Below are 14,824 nucleotides of genomic sequence, written 5' to 3'. Positions count from 1 at the left end.
GCTCCCTAAGGGCCGCCTTTGAACGGCCGGGGGGAGGAGCTGTCGCTGGCGCTGCTGGCTCCGCCTACGCCTCGTCAGCCTCCCTCACGAGGGCTGCCGGTGCCTGGCGGCTCCCTCACGTAGGCCCGATGCCCGAAAAATAGCCCTGCCTGTCCCGATCCCGCGCTCCGCTGCAGCACGCGTCTGCCCCGGAGCCGGTCGCCTCGGCAAGTGATTGTAAAGTTTAAGCAGGCTTCAGCCTTAGCACACAAAGCAGCCTTGAATCAGTCTTTTAGCTGTTCCTTGCCTACGTGTTCTGTGCAATGCCAGTCAGGAAGCATAACCAGGGTGCCCAAGAGAAAGAGTACTCCTCCCCTCCCCTCCCCTCTTCTCCCCTCCTCTCCTCTCCTCTTTTTTCCCCTCCTCTGTCCTCTCCAGCAGTACCTCCTCCTGACTCTCTCTCTGTTTCCTTACTTTTGCTATGCTAGAAAAGTCAGAGGGCTACAGAAATGTATACCCAGGCAGAGAAAGGGGCAGAAGCTTAGGTTTTCTTTATCATGGTTGAATGGTCTATTACAATGTGGCTGCTGTATAAAAAAGCTTCCATTTCCAAGTTTTCTAAAAGAAAAGAGTGATCATTTTTCAGCCTTGGAAATAATTTAGGCATTAAATACGAGAGAACAGTTTAGATACTAAACACAAGAAAAAGTGTCTAGCCTGTGAAGAAGGCTAACCCAAGCAGAAATGACCACCTCAACTCCAGAGCGAGAGCGCCCTTACTGACATTTTCTGGTGCTGCCGTGTTCCATTTGCTGGCACATGAGAATCATTTCACTGTAGAGAGAGACCTGAAATATATCTAAAACAGTCTTGAAGATTTCACTCCAGAAGCCAAATCCAGAAGCTCGTCACTGAAAATCTGAGAGCATTACCTTTGTCTTCCTCTCTGTGTAAATGTCTTGTTCTTCAGGGTATGTTCTCTTAACACACACTTGTGTTAATACCTGCCATGATGCAAACTTGTTTTTGTGTTCTTCCGTTCTTCAGCATGTCCTTAATGAGTTACAGATGTTTCTTTATATTTGTTTCAAAGATCGTGCAAGTTTTTTTATGGCTCTTGCCTACAGATTTTGACAATGTAGCTCTAGCGCTAGATATTTCCATTTTCAGCTGTGGAAAGTATGTTGCTTACTCTTGTAAGATCAACTAAGATGTCTGCTGGTGAAACCGCAAGACCTTTTCTTTGATTCCAGTATAATAATGTATATGTATCTTAGCATATACCACAGTATAACTGTGGACTGGGAGACCGATGAAATTATCTGTGCAAATATGGAACAAAAAGGTAGTCCTTGCCGTGGTGTTTTTGCAGTGTAAGTACAATGTAAGCACAGCATACAGACTGATTAGCATAGTAAAAGAACAATGGATCTGCCCTGTCAGCATGCGCTGACTTAACACAGTTGTCCAGTCCTAAGCCTGGATAAAATACGGATAGCTGACAATCAGTCTAGTAAAAACATTTGGATGAAGAAACAGATTTAGGCTTTCTGCAAAAGTGGCCATCCAACAAAGAGTACTGCTGACCCCTTGTGCTTATGACAGCTCCTGATGAGAGCTATACAAGTCAGTACTCTCAAAAGTTTGCTGTTGGGAAAAATGTTTTTTAGTAGTCTATTAAAAACCTCATGAAATGTGAGGAAGGTGGATTTGAAATCCTTGGTGGTGTGGCAGGTGCAGGCACATAGGCCACAGGAAGGCACTAAGGCAGCAGCGGAAATATTCTAACTATCCAGGCTGTGGTGTCAACACTTTGAGGGAACAGAACTTATCATAACTGACTACACGGAAAAAATCACTCACCAATTAGGAGCTAACTTACCAGTACATCAAACATGAGCTTCCAAACCAGATGTCTAAAGATGGCAATCATACCACTGTGTTGGCAATCATACTGTATTCCAGCAGGGGAGCTTAATGGCGACAACAAGTATGAACTCTCTGTTTACTTCTGGAGTATAAATTATTACAGTTACTTGAAATGTCTGGCTGTGGGAATTAAAGTGTAAACAGGACATATGGGTTAGAGTCCTACAGAAGTGGTAGGACCTTTGCTTGTTGTGTGTGACATCTTTTCAGGCTGAACCTGAGGCAGATAAAAAATGGCCAGTGCTCAGACTCAGGTTTCAGCTATGTGTAAGAAGCTTGGAGAGCCAAGTAATGCAGTGCTTCACCAAGACCAGAATACAGGAAAGTGTAATATGAAAATAAATGAAATATTGAGTGGGAATGAAAGAGGAACACAAAACAAGCAGACAGTGAAACTCATTAGTAGGAAAGAAAAAATGAGAGATGATAGTGACCTAGCTAGGGACTGAAGCTGCTGAAGAGAGCTCTTTGTAAATGGTTGAAATCCTATTTGAAAGGATTTCAAAACAGAAAATAGGATTCAAAAGCAAGATGCTCTGAAGAGAGGTGAAAAACAGAAATGCAGAGAGATCTATCCCACCTCAACAAACATTTTTTTATAGAAGCTGGCAGAAAAGAACAACTTTTCTGAGTGTGACTGTTCAACTCTGAGGTTGACATTGATGTCATTTGTATAGAGAAGAATTAAGAAGCTGAAGTTCAACAAAATTGACGGAGGATCATTTCACAGAGGAAATGCTAAAAAGCAAACAACACCTTTTACTAAAACAAGTGAAAACAAAAACAAAACAAAAAAACCACCCCTTGTTACCAGAACAAACAGCTACTCTGAAGAGTTTTATTAATCAGGGGAAACGATCCCTTCTGAGCAGAGGAAGCAGGGAGTTGTCTGAAAGCTAAGCTATCTGCAATAGCCGGAGATGAGTCACATTACTGTTAAAGGGAAAGATTTTCTATAATCTAGCAAAGCATGGGGTGATGTAAGTCTTTATAAAAGTAAAAAAAAAAAAAAAAAATAGATTGCTAAAGTCTTTTTATTGTACTGTCTTTTATGTTAAGCATCATCATATAAGAATACATATGATGGCAGACTCCCTCAGCTGTTTCATCAGTTCAAAAAAAAAATTGCTTTCATTATGTGAAATGAGTTATTATTCTTCATAAAAGTAATGGGGCAAACAGCAGAACAGCCACATTATGCAGGCAGCTAGATGCTCAGTTACTAATTTATTTTTTCCTTGCTCATGTCAAATAAAACAGAGCCCTGCTACGTGACTTGTAAATAGCATTTATTTCCTTCTCCGGGACCTTAGTTTAAATAGAAAGGACAGAGTAGCAGAAAAGGCTATATGGTATCTCTACAAGCCGAATGAAGAGCTGAGACACTGAGTGCTTGTGCAGGAGAAGTCGGGAAGGTCCCAGCAGAATTATGGGTCCTAATTGTCCCCACAACCTAGCGCTGTGCCAGCCGTGCGGGACGCTCCTTGCCGTTGTGTCCTTGACGAGGAACGCCCCGGGTTCGGTCGGAGCCGTGCCGCAGACCACACACTGCCCTGGAGGGGAGCCGAGCCCGTGGGGGCAGCCCCGCCGCGTTTATGGCACCGCCGAAGCCCCAGCGCTGCCGGCCCAATTCGGGCACTGCGAGAGGGGAGGCGGGGGCATGGCCGCTCCGACATCGCCTTTTTAGGGCCTTTTTTTATCCCTCTCTGTTTTTTTTTTTTTTTTTTTCTCTTTCCTTTCCTTTCCTTTCCTTTCCATTCTCTCCTTGCGGAGTCGGAGCTGCGCCTCGTCCCTCCCTCTGCCGGCCCGGCCCGGCTCCTCCCAGCCGGCACGGGGCGGAGGAGGAGGAAGAGAAGGAGGAGGAGGAGGAAGAGGAGGAGGAGGAGCCCACACCGGCAGCGGCAGGGCCGGAGCTTGGTCAGGGGAGGGGGAGCGCGATGTCCCTGGCGGAGCGGCAGGAGGAAGAGGAGGGGGAAGGGGATGGCGTGGGGGAGGAGGTGGTGCAGATCCGGCTGGGGGACAAATGCTACCCGGTGTGCAAGAGGAAACTGATCGAGCAGAGTGACTATTTCCGAGCCCTCTACCGTTCGGGCATGAGGGAGGCAGGGCAGGGCCAGGAGGAGCAGCTGCTGCGCGGGGGGCTGAGCGCCCTGGGGCTGGAGCTGGTGCTGGACTTCATCAACACCTCCTGCCTGGCCAGGCTGGAGCAGGAGGAGGGGGGCGATGACGAGCCCCCCTTGCTGGAGGAACTGGTGGAGGCTGCTTCCTACCTGCAGGTCACCCCCTTGCTCCGCCTGCTCCTCTCCCAGGTGAGGGTGGGCAACTGCCTGGAGCTGCATCGCCTGGCTCAGGTCTACGGCCTTCAGGACTTGCATGATGCCTGTCTAGACTTCATGGCCACCCATTACCATCAGGTTCTGCGGAGGCCTGATGCCCGGCCACACCTCCACCTGCCCCATGCTCTCCAGCACCACCTGAAGGAGAGGAGGATGAGGGGCACTGCCACCCTCGTGGCCATTGGGGACTTCATGGGTGCCTCCTCTCTGGGCCTGCCTCCAGGCTGTCACCCTCAGGCAGAAGCCCCCTGGTCTATGCTGAGGTATGACGAGGAGGCAGAGAGGTGGCTGCCCCTGGCCAACAACCTGCCTCCAGATCTGGTGAACGTCCGAGGCTATGGGTCGGCTGTGCTGGACAACTACCTCTTCATCGTTGGGGGCTACAGGATCACCACCAGCCAGGAGATTTCAGCTGCCCACTGTTACAACCCTTGCCTAAATGAATGGAGTCAGCTGGCCTCAATGAACCAGAAGAGGTAACCCCTGCTCCCTGATATGCACGTGTGTCCATGTCTGTTGTCAAAGTAGAGCCTGTTGAGTAACATGGTGTTGACTGGACTTGAGTTGCAAGAAGTGATTCAGACCTGTCTTTGTGCCGTGAATCACCCCTCTCTCCTGCATTGTGTGATGGGAAGGACCAAAGGGCTTGGCGATAGCTTGGCAGCGGGCCACCAAAAGGCTTGGCAAACCTTGTCTGTACTGGTAGCGTATCCCAGACACGGAAAAACCCTGCAGCCGCTCCCCTGCCTGGTGGCCCATGTGCATTGCACAGGGAGCTGCTGTAGCAAGGGATGGATGAGGAGGATGGGACTATGTTGAGTAAATGCTGGTGATAAAGGCCTCAGCTGCAGGAGAACGTGAAATAGGCATCAGCAGAGGACTATGTTGCGACCTGCCACCGTGTGTGATCATTCATCTCGTGTAAAATGGTGGTGGGCTCCCACTTTTCCTTTAAATTGTAGTATTCTAGGAGGGCTGTGGAGCCATTCTCTTCAAACAGCTGACTTTGCTGGAAGTAGAAATTCTCCTTAAATTGACTAAGAGAAAAAAAAGTCACTTTGAGATACATTTTAGCTCCAGTACTCTATGTTATGAGAAGTATTACTGCTCCTTGTGGGGTGTACAGTCTATCAGAGATAGAGATGGATGAAATGTTCAAGTTGGAGCAGTTTTTCATTGGTTTTTACTTTTATAAATATCCAAATATTAGGTAGGTCTGCCTTTCAGTGAAATATGTATCAGAAAAATGGCAGGAAGATTTTCAGAAACTTCTCACTTTATGAGAAAATTTTAATCCAGTGAACATTCAGCATTTTGACCATTTTGCTTTTTCTTCTATTTTTTGAATTGTTTGACGTTTGTGTATAAGTTAGTATTCAGAAACATTTGTGTGTTTGAAAGGATAAGTGGTCTTAGCTTTGAGGGGTACTCAAGAAGAGTCCATCTCCCTGGCCGTGGTTATGGCTGCTCTACCTTAATCATGTTGCAGAGTTATCAAAATAAAACCTTTTACTTCACTGAAACAAAATATTTCTGTTTATCCAAGATATTTTCTTTTCATTGTTTCCATTTTAGAAAAAATGTTTAAATTTTTGTCTTCTCTGTCTGTATCAAAGCTAAAACAAGTAGGGAGGCCAGAGCTTGCTGTAGAATAGAAATGCTCTTCTCCATCCAGCAAATTCAAGTAGCATCCAGAGACCCCAGCCATTGGCATAAATGCTTTGTATTGGTGTAGTAAATCTGTAGCCTGTATTCCACTTGAGCTTACATGCTGAAATACCTCAAAACAGGGATTTGACCTAAAATGACTAATTTCCTACTTCACCCTTTTTTTTACTTCCTGTATCATTGTGAGAATTTCACTGAAGTTTTGGCCTCCATAATCAGTCATTGGAGTTGACTGGAAACATAGGGCATTTCTGGCTTGTTGGAAAGACATTGTAAAAATTACCTGCTGTAATATGAATGTTCAGCTTTTAAACATCATAAATGCCTCTTTTTACGTGCGTATTTCTTGAGCCTGACCCTATCAGCAGTCTTTACTGAGGCACCTTTGAGAATTGAGCTGTTTTGGTAGACCTGCCTTCTGTGGTCTTGTCTGCGTGAGTATGGTTGAGGGCACAGTGGCCTCAGTCGAAAAGGATGGTGGGGTCAGCCCACACAGTGTTTCCCGTAGAAGTGTGCTTAAACATAGAAGTCCCTCATTGATCAAATTAAAAGATTTTGGTATTGGTTTGTGTGATGTCTATAGCAAGGTAGATGTTGCTATGTGCAATGATTCTTCAGTGTGGCGAATGAGGGGGGGGGGGGGGGAAGTTTTTTAAAAAAATGCTTTTTCATAGCCCTTTTTTTTTTTTTTTTAACCTTACAACCTTGCTGTTCAATCTCAAAACTGCCCCTTTTCCCCCCTCACTTTACTTTTTTTTTTTTTCTAGGTTATCTGAAATAAACAAGTTGATATTTTCTCCTTATATTATTTTCATCTCTGTTGCCATACCAACTTAATCTTTAAGTCCATCACAGATGACAGCACGGTATTACATAGCGTGGGATTTCACATCGGCAAGTAATGGCAGAAAAGTGGTATGCAAATGGGTATTTTTGGAATAGTCTCTAGTCGTATATTTCACCATAGTGACTGCAGGTTAAAAAGGACCAGAATTATGTTTGCCTCTAGACTAGAAGGTAGCAGCAAGTGAATATGAGGCTCTTTGAAAAACAAAATGGGATTTTTTTCTCATAGAAACTCTGTTGACACCTTCACAAAACACTTTGTTTGCTTTAACATCTTCATGGAGTCTCGACTCTTAAGGTTTGATTGATTGGTTTATATATTTATTTTATATCTGACATAACATTTCATCTGTCTGATACTGGATTGACCAGTTTAACATTTTGTGGCCAGAGCACAGAAGGGATGGCCTGTGCCGTAGGAGCTAAGAGCAGGGGAATTCTTAGACTGAGAGTCCATATTTGGCTGCAACAGTACTGATGCCTTTCTGTTGTGTGGATGAAACATACTTCAATTTGCTTGGCATTGTGTTTTTAGTTTGTTGTGCTGTAGTAAAATAAGCAGGGCAGTTGCCCAGAGGGCTGCTTAGGGAATAGGGTCATGTGACTGCTGAATGAGTCGATGTCAGCTGATATAATTACATCCCATGAATGCATTTTTTATATACCTTGAGGGACGGTTCTAGTTCCCACTGAAGTTGTTTTGACTTCAGACAACACTAGAGGTAGATAAAATAATTTGCTCAGGCTCGTGTAGGAAGCCTGTGTCTGTGCCTGGAATTTCTCATTGTCTGAAGCTAAATCTGGAACCAGTCACAAGTAGTCCATAACAGATCACAGTTTCTAGACTTCTCTATTTTTTTTTTCATTCTAGAGGTGTTGCTGTACTTGGAATAGTGTCTTCAGACAACTACCTGGACTTCTTTGATGAAGGAACTTCATGTAAAGGTTGCCTAAGACCACTTGTGGTCTTTGGGGATAGGAAGGCACCAAGGAGATCTGAGGACTGTACAAGTCATGTATTTGAATACCTTTCCATACTTTTATTTAAATCGATGCTGACAGTTGAAATTTACCATTTAAAAATAATATACTCATAGGATTTCTACTGCATGTGCCAGTTACTGCTGTATATTCCATTTTTATTTTCCTTCAGCACAGTCATGGCAGGTAAATCTTCCAGGCTTGGAAGACCGTTGTAAGCCCCTGGCTGAGATTATACATATGCATGTGGAACAACATTTTTGTGAGCAATCTGTGCCTGAACTGCTGCCACTCTGAGGATTCTTACAAAAATACAAGAGGAGATGTTCTTGGGGAATGGTAGTGGTTTAGAAGACCTTCTCTTTCCTTGTTTTTTTTTTTTAATCATTTTTTCCCACTCAAAATTCCTCTGTGTTGGGGAAAAACAGACTTTTCGAAGATTTTTAAGTTAGAAATACCCATGTCACATTTATCACAAATGTATCACCCATGCTTCCAAAGCTAATGGTTGGATGCAGTGTGCTCTGCAGACTCATGTAAGGGATGGAAAAATAGTGGTTCATGCAAGAAATGTAAAATGCTTTGGAAATGCTTTTGTAAATGTACTTTTATGATTCTTGATCTTTGTTGCAAATGCTTTAACTCTAGAGTTAAGAAGTCATCTGATCTGTGAAAGCTTTTAAGGATAAAGTTGATTCATTTGTCAGGAAGAAAACACAGGATAGTTAGTCCAACCCTCCTGTTCTATAGAGGATCAAGCTTACCTTGCAAATACATGTTTGACTTGTTCTTTAAGCCCTCCAGCAATGCAAATTTCAACCTTCTTCCTCCCAGGTAACTTGTTTCCGTGCTTACCTACTTCCCTGATCAGAAAGTCCTCTCTAATATCTAAACTAATTTGGTTTTGTATACTAAATAAGCAGAGTCGGTGAACAAGGAAATGCTTGCTGTCCTCTTCATAGCCAGTTTAATAGTGGTCTCTTATTGATATGTTATATGGCTGTTAATGCAATCTAGAACTAGCTACGCTTTTCAGAAGTTCTTGCATGTTGTCTTGTATTCAGAAAGTTATGCACTCTGACCCTTAGTTCCTTTGCATTTTGTACATCCTTCCTTCCTTCCTTCCTTCCCATAGTGCTTTACACTTGCCTTTGTTGAATGAAAAATGTTGTAAATTGAACTATTGTAAAACTGCACAGCTTGCTCTTGCTTGTGTTCCTGGGGTTCCTTTCAGAGGAAATGAAGGACTTTAGAAGACATAGCCCATACGTGGTCTTGTCCCACCAAGAAGGGTTCACACCAATCTGGGATTTGGAGAGTATTTCAGATCCCCAAGTTCAGATAACTCACATCAAGTGAGTGGAGTTATATCATAGTTGAATTTAGCAGACTGTTAAGCTCAGTTGTTTCCAAGCTGTAGTCCATGGAACAGTTAGTTGTGGAGAGCTGGCTAGTTGCTCCGTGTTTGCTTTTCTTGTTTCCAGCTGCTCCAACACATTAGAAGAGTGTAAAAATACACTAAATATTTCCTAATGTTCACTCTCCATAAAAACACCTGCTGTTACTGGCATGAAAAGGTGAATGGCAGAAGAAGTTATTCATAACATACTGAGCCGTTGTCCAAATGTTCAAATAAACTGTGCTAATGGGCGCTTGTGGCTACTTTTAAGTAAAATGAATCATGTAGTTAGTGTTCCATAAATCTGAGATGCTTGCACCAAACATCATTCCTTATAATAGGTGTTGGAAGTGGTTAAATGATTTGACCAACTGACACACAAGTACGTGGCCTTCTGGAATAATTGAAGTTGAAATCTGTGCTGTGTGTCTTTCACCAGGTAGTTTTCCCACTTCTGCCAGAAGCAATTCAGAGATGCAAAGGCAATCAAGCAAAACCTGTATAAATGAACTCAATTCAGATAAATAGTAGTTACAATTGGATAACTAGACAAGCAAGCGTGAATTAGGAAACCTGAATTCTTTTATGTTCTGACACAACATGTTTGTGTAATTTATATGGCTAGGAGATCTTAAAATAATGAAAGATTTATGCACGTGCATATGAGCTCGTTTTGTAAGCCAAAACCCCTGTACTATCTCCATCATAGACACAGAGTTACAGACTTTCTAGCATAGTTTTTATTTTAAAAGATTGTTTGGAAAATGAATTTACACTTTTTTTTTTGTCTCTCTGCTAATTTGTGTCCTTTTTTTTCCTCCACCATCACTTTTAGAACAGGTACATTGCTTTGAAAATTATAATGTTTTGTGAGTAATTATCCTCGTTTCATACCCGCTACTGATTGTCATGTTATTCTGGATTCTCTAAGATGGAAAACATAACTGCTGTACAGAGGAGATGAACAGTGACCTAATTGTAGATGTCGGCAAAAAAAAAAAAAAAAGAATAAAAAGCAATTAATTCCTTCAAAGGAGCATTTTAGTTTCCAAAGCTATATCAGGATGACAAGAACAAAATGATTCCATCTGGAAACATATTCTTTTTCCAAGCATATTTAATAAAAAGAAATTGCAGGGCAGACTGCTGCTAGGCAAGGTTCATTTTGTCCAGACAGAACCCTGCAAAACTACTTAGCGGTAAGTTTTGTATCTTGGATTCATGCAAAGTGAAATTCACTTTACTGCTCAGCAGGCCAATGCAAGGCTAAAGCACCACTTCAGTTTTACTGACACAGTGCAGTTCTCTGTTTGGTTTTACGCTGATCTAGTGCACACCAATGATCTTCATACATTTAATTAATCAGGATACTGCGTGGTAAAATTTCATGGATTTAGCTCAAAATGAGCAGTACAGAAGTAATAACCTTGCTAGGCAAAGACATTGACTCGTAAGTAGGACTGTTTCCTAAGCAGAGGAAAAGCTGATCTCTTATTAGACCATCTTTCATAGCTAAAAGGAATAGATGAGCATGCAAGCCCTTCAACTTCAAGCCTTTCTAGTTCCTCCTAAACGTTCGCACCTCTAGTACCCATAGATCATTTGTTTCTGAATTGCCTCTGCCTGTATTATCTTAAAAGTTTAAGATGCGAGGCTTCTTGCACTTCAGTAATTGGAAAGTTACCTTTTGTGAAATACAACATAATGAATAGAATAATAAATAAAAGAACAGATCATTGCCTATAGAGTGCAGTGTATTTTGTGCAACTGAGGATGGAACGTTAATTTACATATACATCTTGCTTCAGAGGGATAGAGGGTATATTTAGTGGTTTAAACTAGTGCTGAGTAAGGTACAGGATTCTTTTTCCTCTTTTTGCAAAATGTGATTCAATGCATATCACTTTAAATTTCTGTTTATTAGGATTATTAAAGAAACTGTATAACAGACTAAGATGAGCATGCATCTCTAGTCATTCATCAAGTCTTGTTTGAAATTCCTGTAATTTTAACTTAGATAATATCTTTGACTGAGTGTATATATAATATGTTTTCCTCCACTAAAGGTAGTTTATTAAAACCTAGTAAAAACAAGGCATCTACTGAACACGTTAGTTAACTAAACATTTACTACTCAAACTGTGATACACTGAAATCCAAAATAAAATATTCATCAGTCTTAACATCAACATCATTAACATTTAGAATGTCACTGGTTACTGTCCTGAGTAATTAAAGTGTAATTACAAAGTTTTGGACACGCACAGAAGAGTTCAGATTCTGTGATACATGAATTGATGGTACAAGTTGAAAGTAATGATGGGTGTGTTGGAGCCTTGATAGGAAGAACTTTCCTGTATTTTTCTGTACATTTATTTAACCTATTTCAGTGCTGCATTCTTTGTCTTTCAGGTCCAATTTTAAGCTTTTGGCTGTAAATGGAAAGCTCTATGCCATCGGTGGTCAGTCCCTTTCCAATGTGGAGTGTTATAACCCAGAAAATGACTGGTGGAACTTTGTAGCATCCATGCCAAACCCTCTTGCAGAATTCTCAGCTTGTGAGTGCAAGGGCAAGATCTACGTTATCGGAGGATACACTACACGAGGTAGAAAGTTTGTTTTTTCTTTTTTTTTTTTCCTAACCTGATTGCTCCTCAGGCGTAGATCATTTTCTTTTTCAGTTTTTTTTTTTTGAACTGATGTATCAAAACATACTGATGAAATGAAACAAAAAAGTATCTCTGTCATACTGGTATGGGGTTGTGTTTTTTTTTTTTCAGTGTCCACGTCTAGGATTTGTAATTATGCTTGCCAAATATATGGACTTTAAAACTAGATAGCTGTCTGTTATTTCCCATCCAACAAACTGGTAGGGGGATCTGGGCCTCTGTTCCTCTGATGAAATGGACTGGTGGGTACTTTAGTATCCAGCATAGCCCTTCTCCTCTTAGATTTTGGTCATACAGTAGAAAGAAAGATCTCAACAGGTACACTTTTGATTACTTTTTAGGTACACACATCAGAATGTCAGAAGGAAAAATATTAAGAAAAGCTTTGCCTACATTAGTATTTTTCATGTATGTCACAGTTGTTCCACTGTAGCATTTCACAGACAAATACAAGCTATAGGTAAGCTTTTCACTGCTGAAGTTATTGTATAAATAATCAAAATAATTGTATAATTAATGAAAAGCTTAAGCAGGAATTTACTTTCTTTCTGTACTTGTTTTCTGAGGGGACAATAGAGAGGGAAGGATACACAGCTGTGTTCTCTCCTGACAATTACTATTTTTTTTATCCAGTGGAAAAGCAATCCCCACAAAAAGAGCTTCCTTTTGTTTATTCCTTAAGCACATAGTGCCATTCTTTTGGTGGAATACTGTTTTTTCAGAGTTCCAGAAGTCTTAGATTTTTTTTTTCTTGAATGTCAAATGTTTAATATTGATCACAACTTCCTAAATTAAAGTTCCGATCTCTAGGCCTTTGCCTGCTTCATTTAACCACACTAGGTTGAAATTATTTTCCAAGTGGAGAATAAAATTAGAAAAGAGATCATTCATGGCTCAGCTTTTACAGAGTGTACTGCAAACAAAGATAAACTGACATCAGAACAAGCTGTCTCTACTAGTGTCTGAGTTTAGCTCTGAAACATTTTAAAGTTTGTAAAAGACGCATTTCCACTTCTCATGGTCCTTATGGTAATGATAACCTTCAAAGCCATTTTGTCCAGTCCATTCTGACTCAGGACCAATGTAAACAAAAGATATCGAAGTGCCTGTGTCTATATGGAGGCCATGCTGTGATGTGCTCTGCAGTCCTGGTCCCTTGGTCTTCCTCACTAATGGACCTGCTGAGGTGCTTTGTGGTCCCTGATGCCCAGCACGTTCAGATAGACTAGGACGGAAGGGTGTCAGGCACGCAAAACTTAGTGCTCTGGGAAGTCAGACCTAAGAAAAAACAACCTTTGGGACAAGACAAGAGAGCAGAGAAAAAGAGGCTGAAACAGAGTAATGAGAGAGGCTTGAAGCTACCATTATTTTATTTTATTTGTTATTTTTATCAAGAGAGAGAGGAGAGGTAAAAAGAAAAATCTCTGGTTTGGTTAATAGCGCTACAAGATTAAAGGAGTGCCAGCTTTTTACCTTAATTCCCCTGAGTTTTGCAAATTCCTTCTCTGTTGCTTATGCTGTTCTTCTCTTTAGGCTGCTTGCTCTTGGTGTCATGGGTAGGAAGATTGGCACGTTGCTGATGCAGTTCCCGCTCCCTTAAAATTCATTAATGAAAGTGTATGTCGTCAGGATCAGCACCCTAAATTGAGGCTTATGTTTAAATCCAAGAATGTTCAGGGCAACAAATGCCTGTGCTTGTTATAAATAAAGATCCTTACCAGAACAAGGACCTAGAATCAGTTTGTCTGTGACACCTTGGCTTAGGGCAGCCGTCAGACTTAGAAACCAGAATTCCTGAAATTACACTGGTGATTCACCTTCCAAGTTATGCAGATGTTGGAGGGTGATAAGGCACCACGATCTGAGAGAGACAGAGTTTCATTTGCTCTTTTACTACATTTGGTAAATAAAATCATGCAGCAATTAATGCTTTTTTTTTTTAATTTTTAATATTTTTCCTATTTCTGTGTACACCTCAGTAAGACTGTTGTTTTGGTAGTTTTTGTGGGTTATTTTCTTTTCTCTGTATAGAGCTCTCTCCTGAGACTGCACTTTCCAAAAGATGGTAGGATCTGAAATTTTGCGTTGTGAAATATAATGAACCTTGATGATTAAAGAGCCTCCTTTCAGTTCTCACTTGTAAATCTAATCCTAATAGCAACTCCATGTCAGGTACTAGATTTGTTTTGTATTTTTTTTTGTTTTGTTTCTGTGGATAGAAAAGACCCCGGCTCCATACTATGTAAATGAGGGCTACATCCCAATAGACTTTCATGTGCTCCCCCTCAAACCATAGCATTCGATGTTTTCCTTAGAAGATTACTGCTATGGAAAGACACAGAAACTTAATTGCTAGAAATGTTGTGGGGAGTTTTTATTTTTTTCTCCCCCAAGTGAGTCAGGGAATGATTCATTGTTTGTAGACAAAGTTGATCAGCAATTTTATAGAGCATTGCCATGATATTTTTCCTCTTTTTTTTTTTTCTCTTAATTTAATGTGGATTAGATGTTTAAGAAGGTAATATAAAGTAATAAGCAATAATGGAAAGTCATCACAGTGAAAGCAAATGCTATAGCAGCACCTCCTGAGCCATGCTGCTCATGCGCTTCATTCATGACAATCAAGTTATATTTATGGCTATTTATATCTGTGTGCTCTTACATAACTTGTTAGTATGTCACCATCTGCTGTTACGCTTGAGAGCTCATCTGGAGATCATCATGCAGAATAGACTTGTAATATGGAGCAGATTTTATCAAAAGACCAAGCTGGAGACTGTGAGCCTGTTACCACTTGTCACTTGAGTTTGGATTTAAGCTCAGGTCTCCAGAGGTTGAAACTTAATTTATTAGCTAATGACTCGTGCATTCTTTGTTAATTCAGTGAATCCTTGGTATGGGACACAGCCAGGGTCTCCACTGCACTGTAAAACAGGGAGATAGTGTAACAATTTCATAGAATAACAGTATTGCAAACACATGCATCCACTGAGTCCTAACTGAAGTATAGATAGGTC

The 14,824-nt window shown here is 41.3% G+C and overlaps 1 protein-coding gene across 1 annotated transcript in view; it reads left to right on the top strand.

The window, feature by feature from the left end:
* Positions 1-3,697: 3,697 nt before the first annotated feature.
* KLHL42 (kelch like family member 42) overlaps positions 3,698-14,824 on the top strand; it is a 38,335-nt gene continuing 27,208 nt past the window's right edge. The window contains exons 1-2 of the mRNA XM_013172872.3: positions 3,698-4,720; positions 11,551-11,744. Of these exons, the coding sequence (XP_013028326.2) occupies positions 3,846-4,720; positions 11,551-11,744 (1,069 nt within the window). The 5' untranslated portion in view covers positions 3,698-3,845. The remainder of the gene's footprint in view (positions 4,721-11,550; positions 11,745-14,824) is intronic.

This window comes from Anser cygnoides, chromosome 1 (assembly GCF_040182565.1).
Source record: "Anser cygnoides isolate HZ-2024a breed goose chromosome 1, Taihu_goose_T2T_genome, whole genome shotgun sequence".
NCBI classification, from domain to species: domain Eukaryota; kingdom Metazoa; phylum Chordata; class Aves; order Anseriformes; family Anatidae; genus Anser; species Anser cygnoides.
The sequence above is the reverse complement of the archived record's forward strand: the minus strand, read 5'-3'. Positions and strand labels throughout refer to the sequence as shown.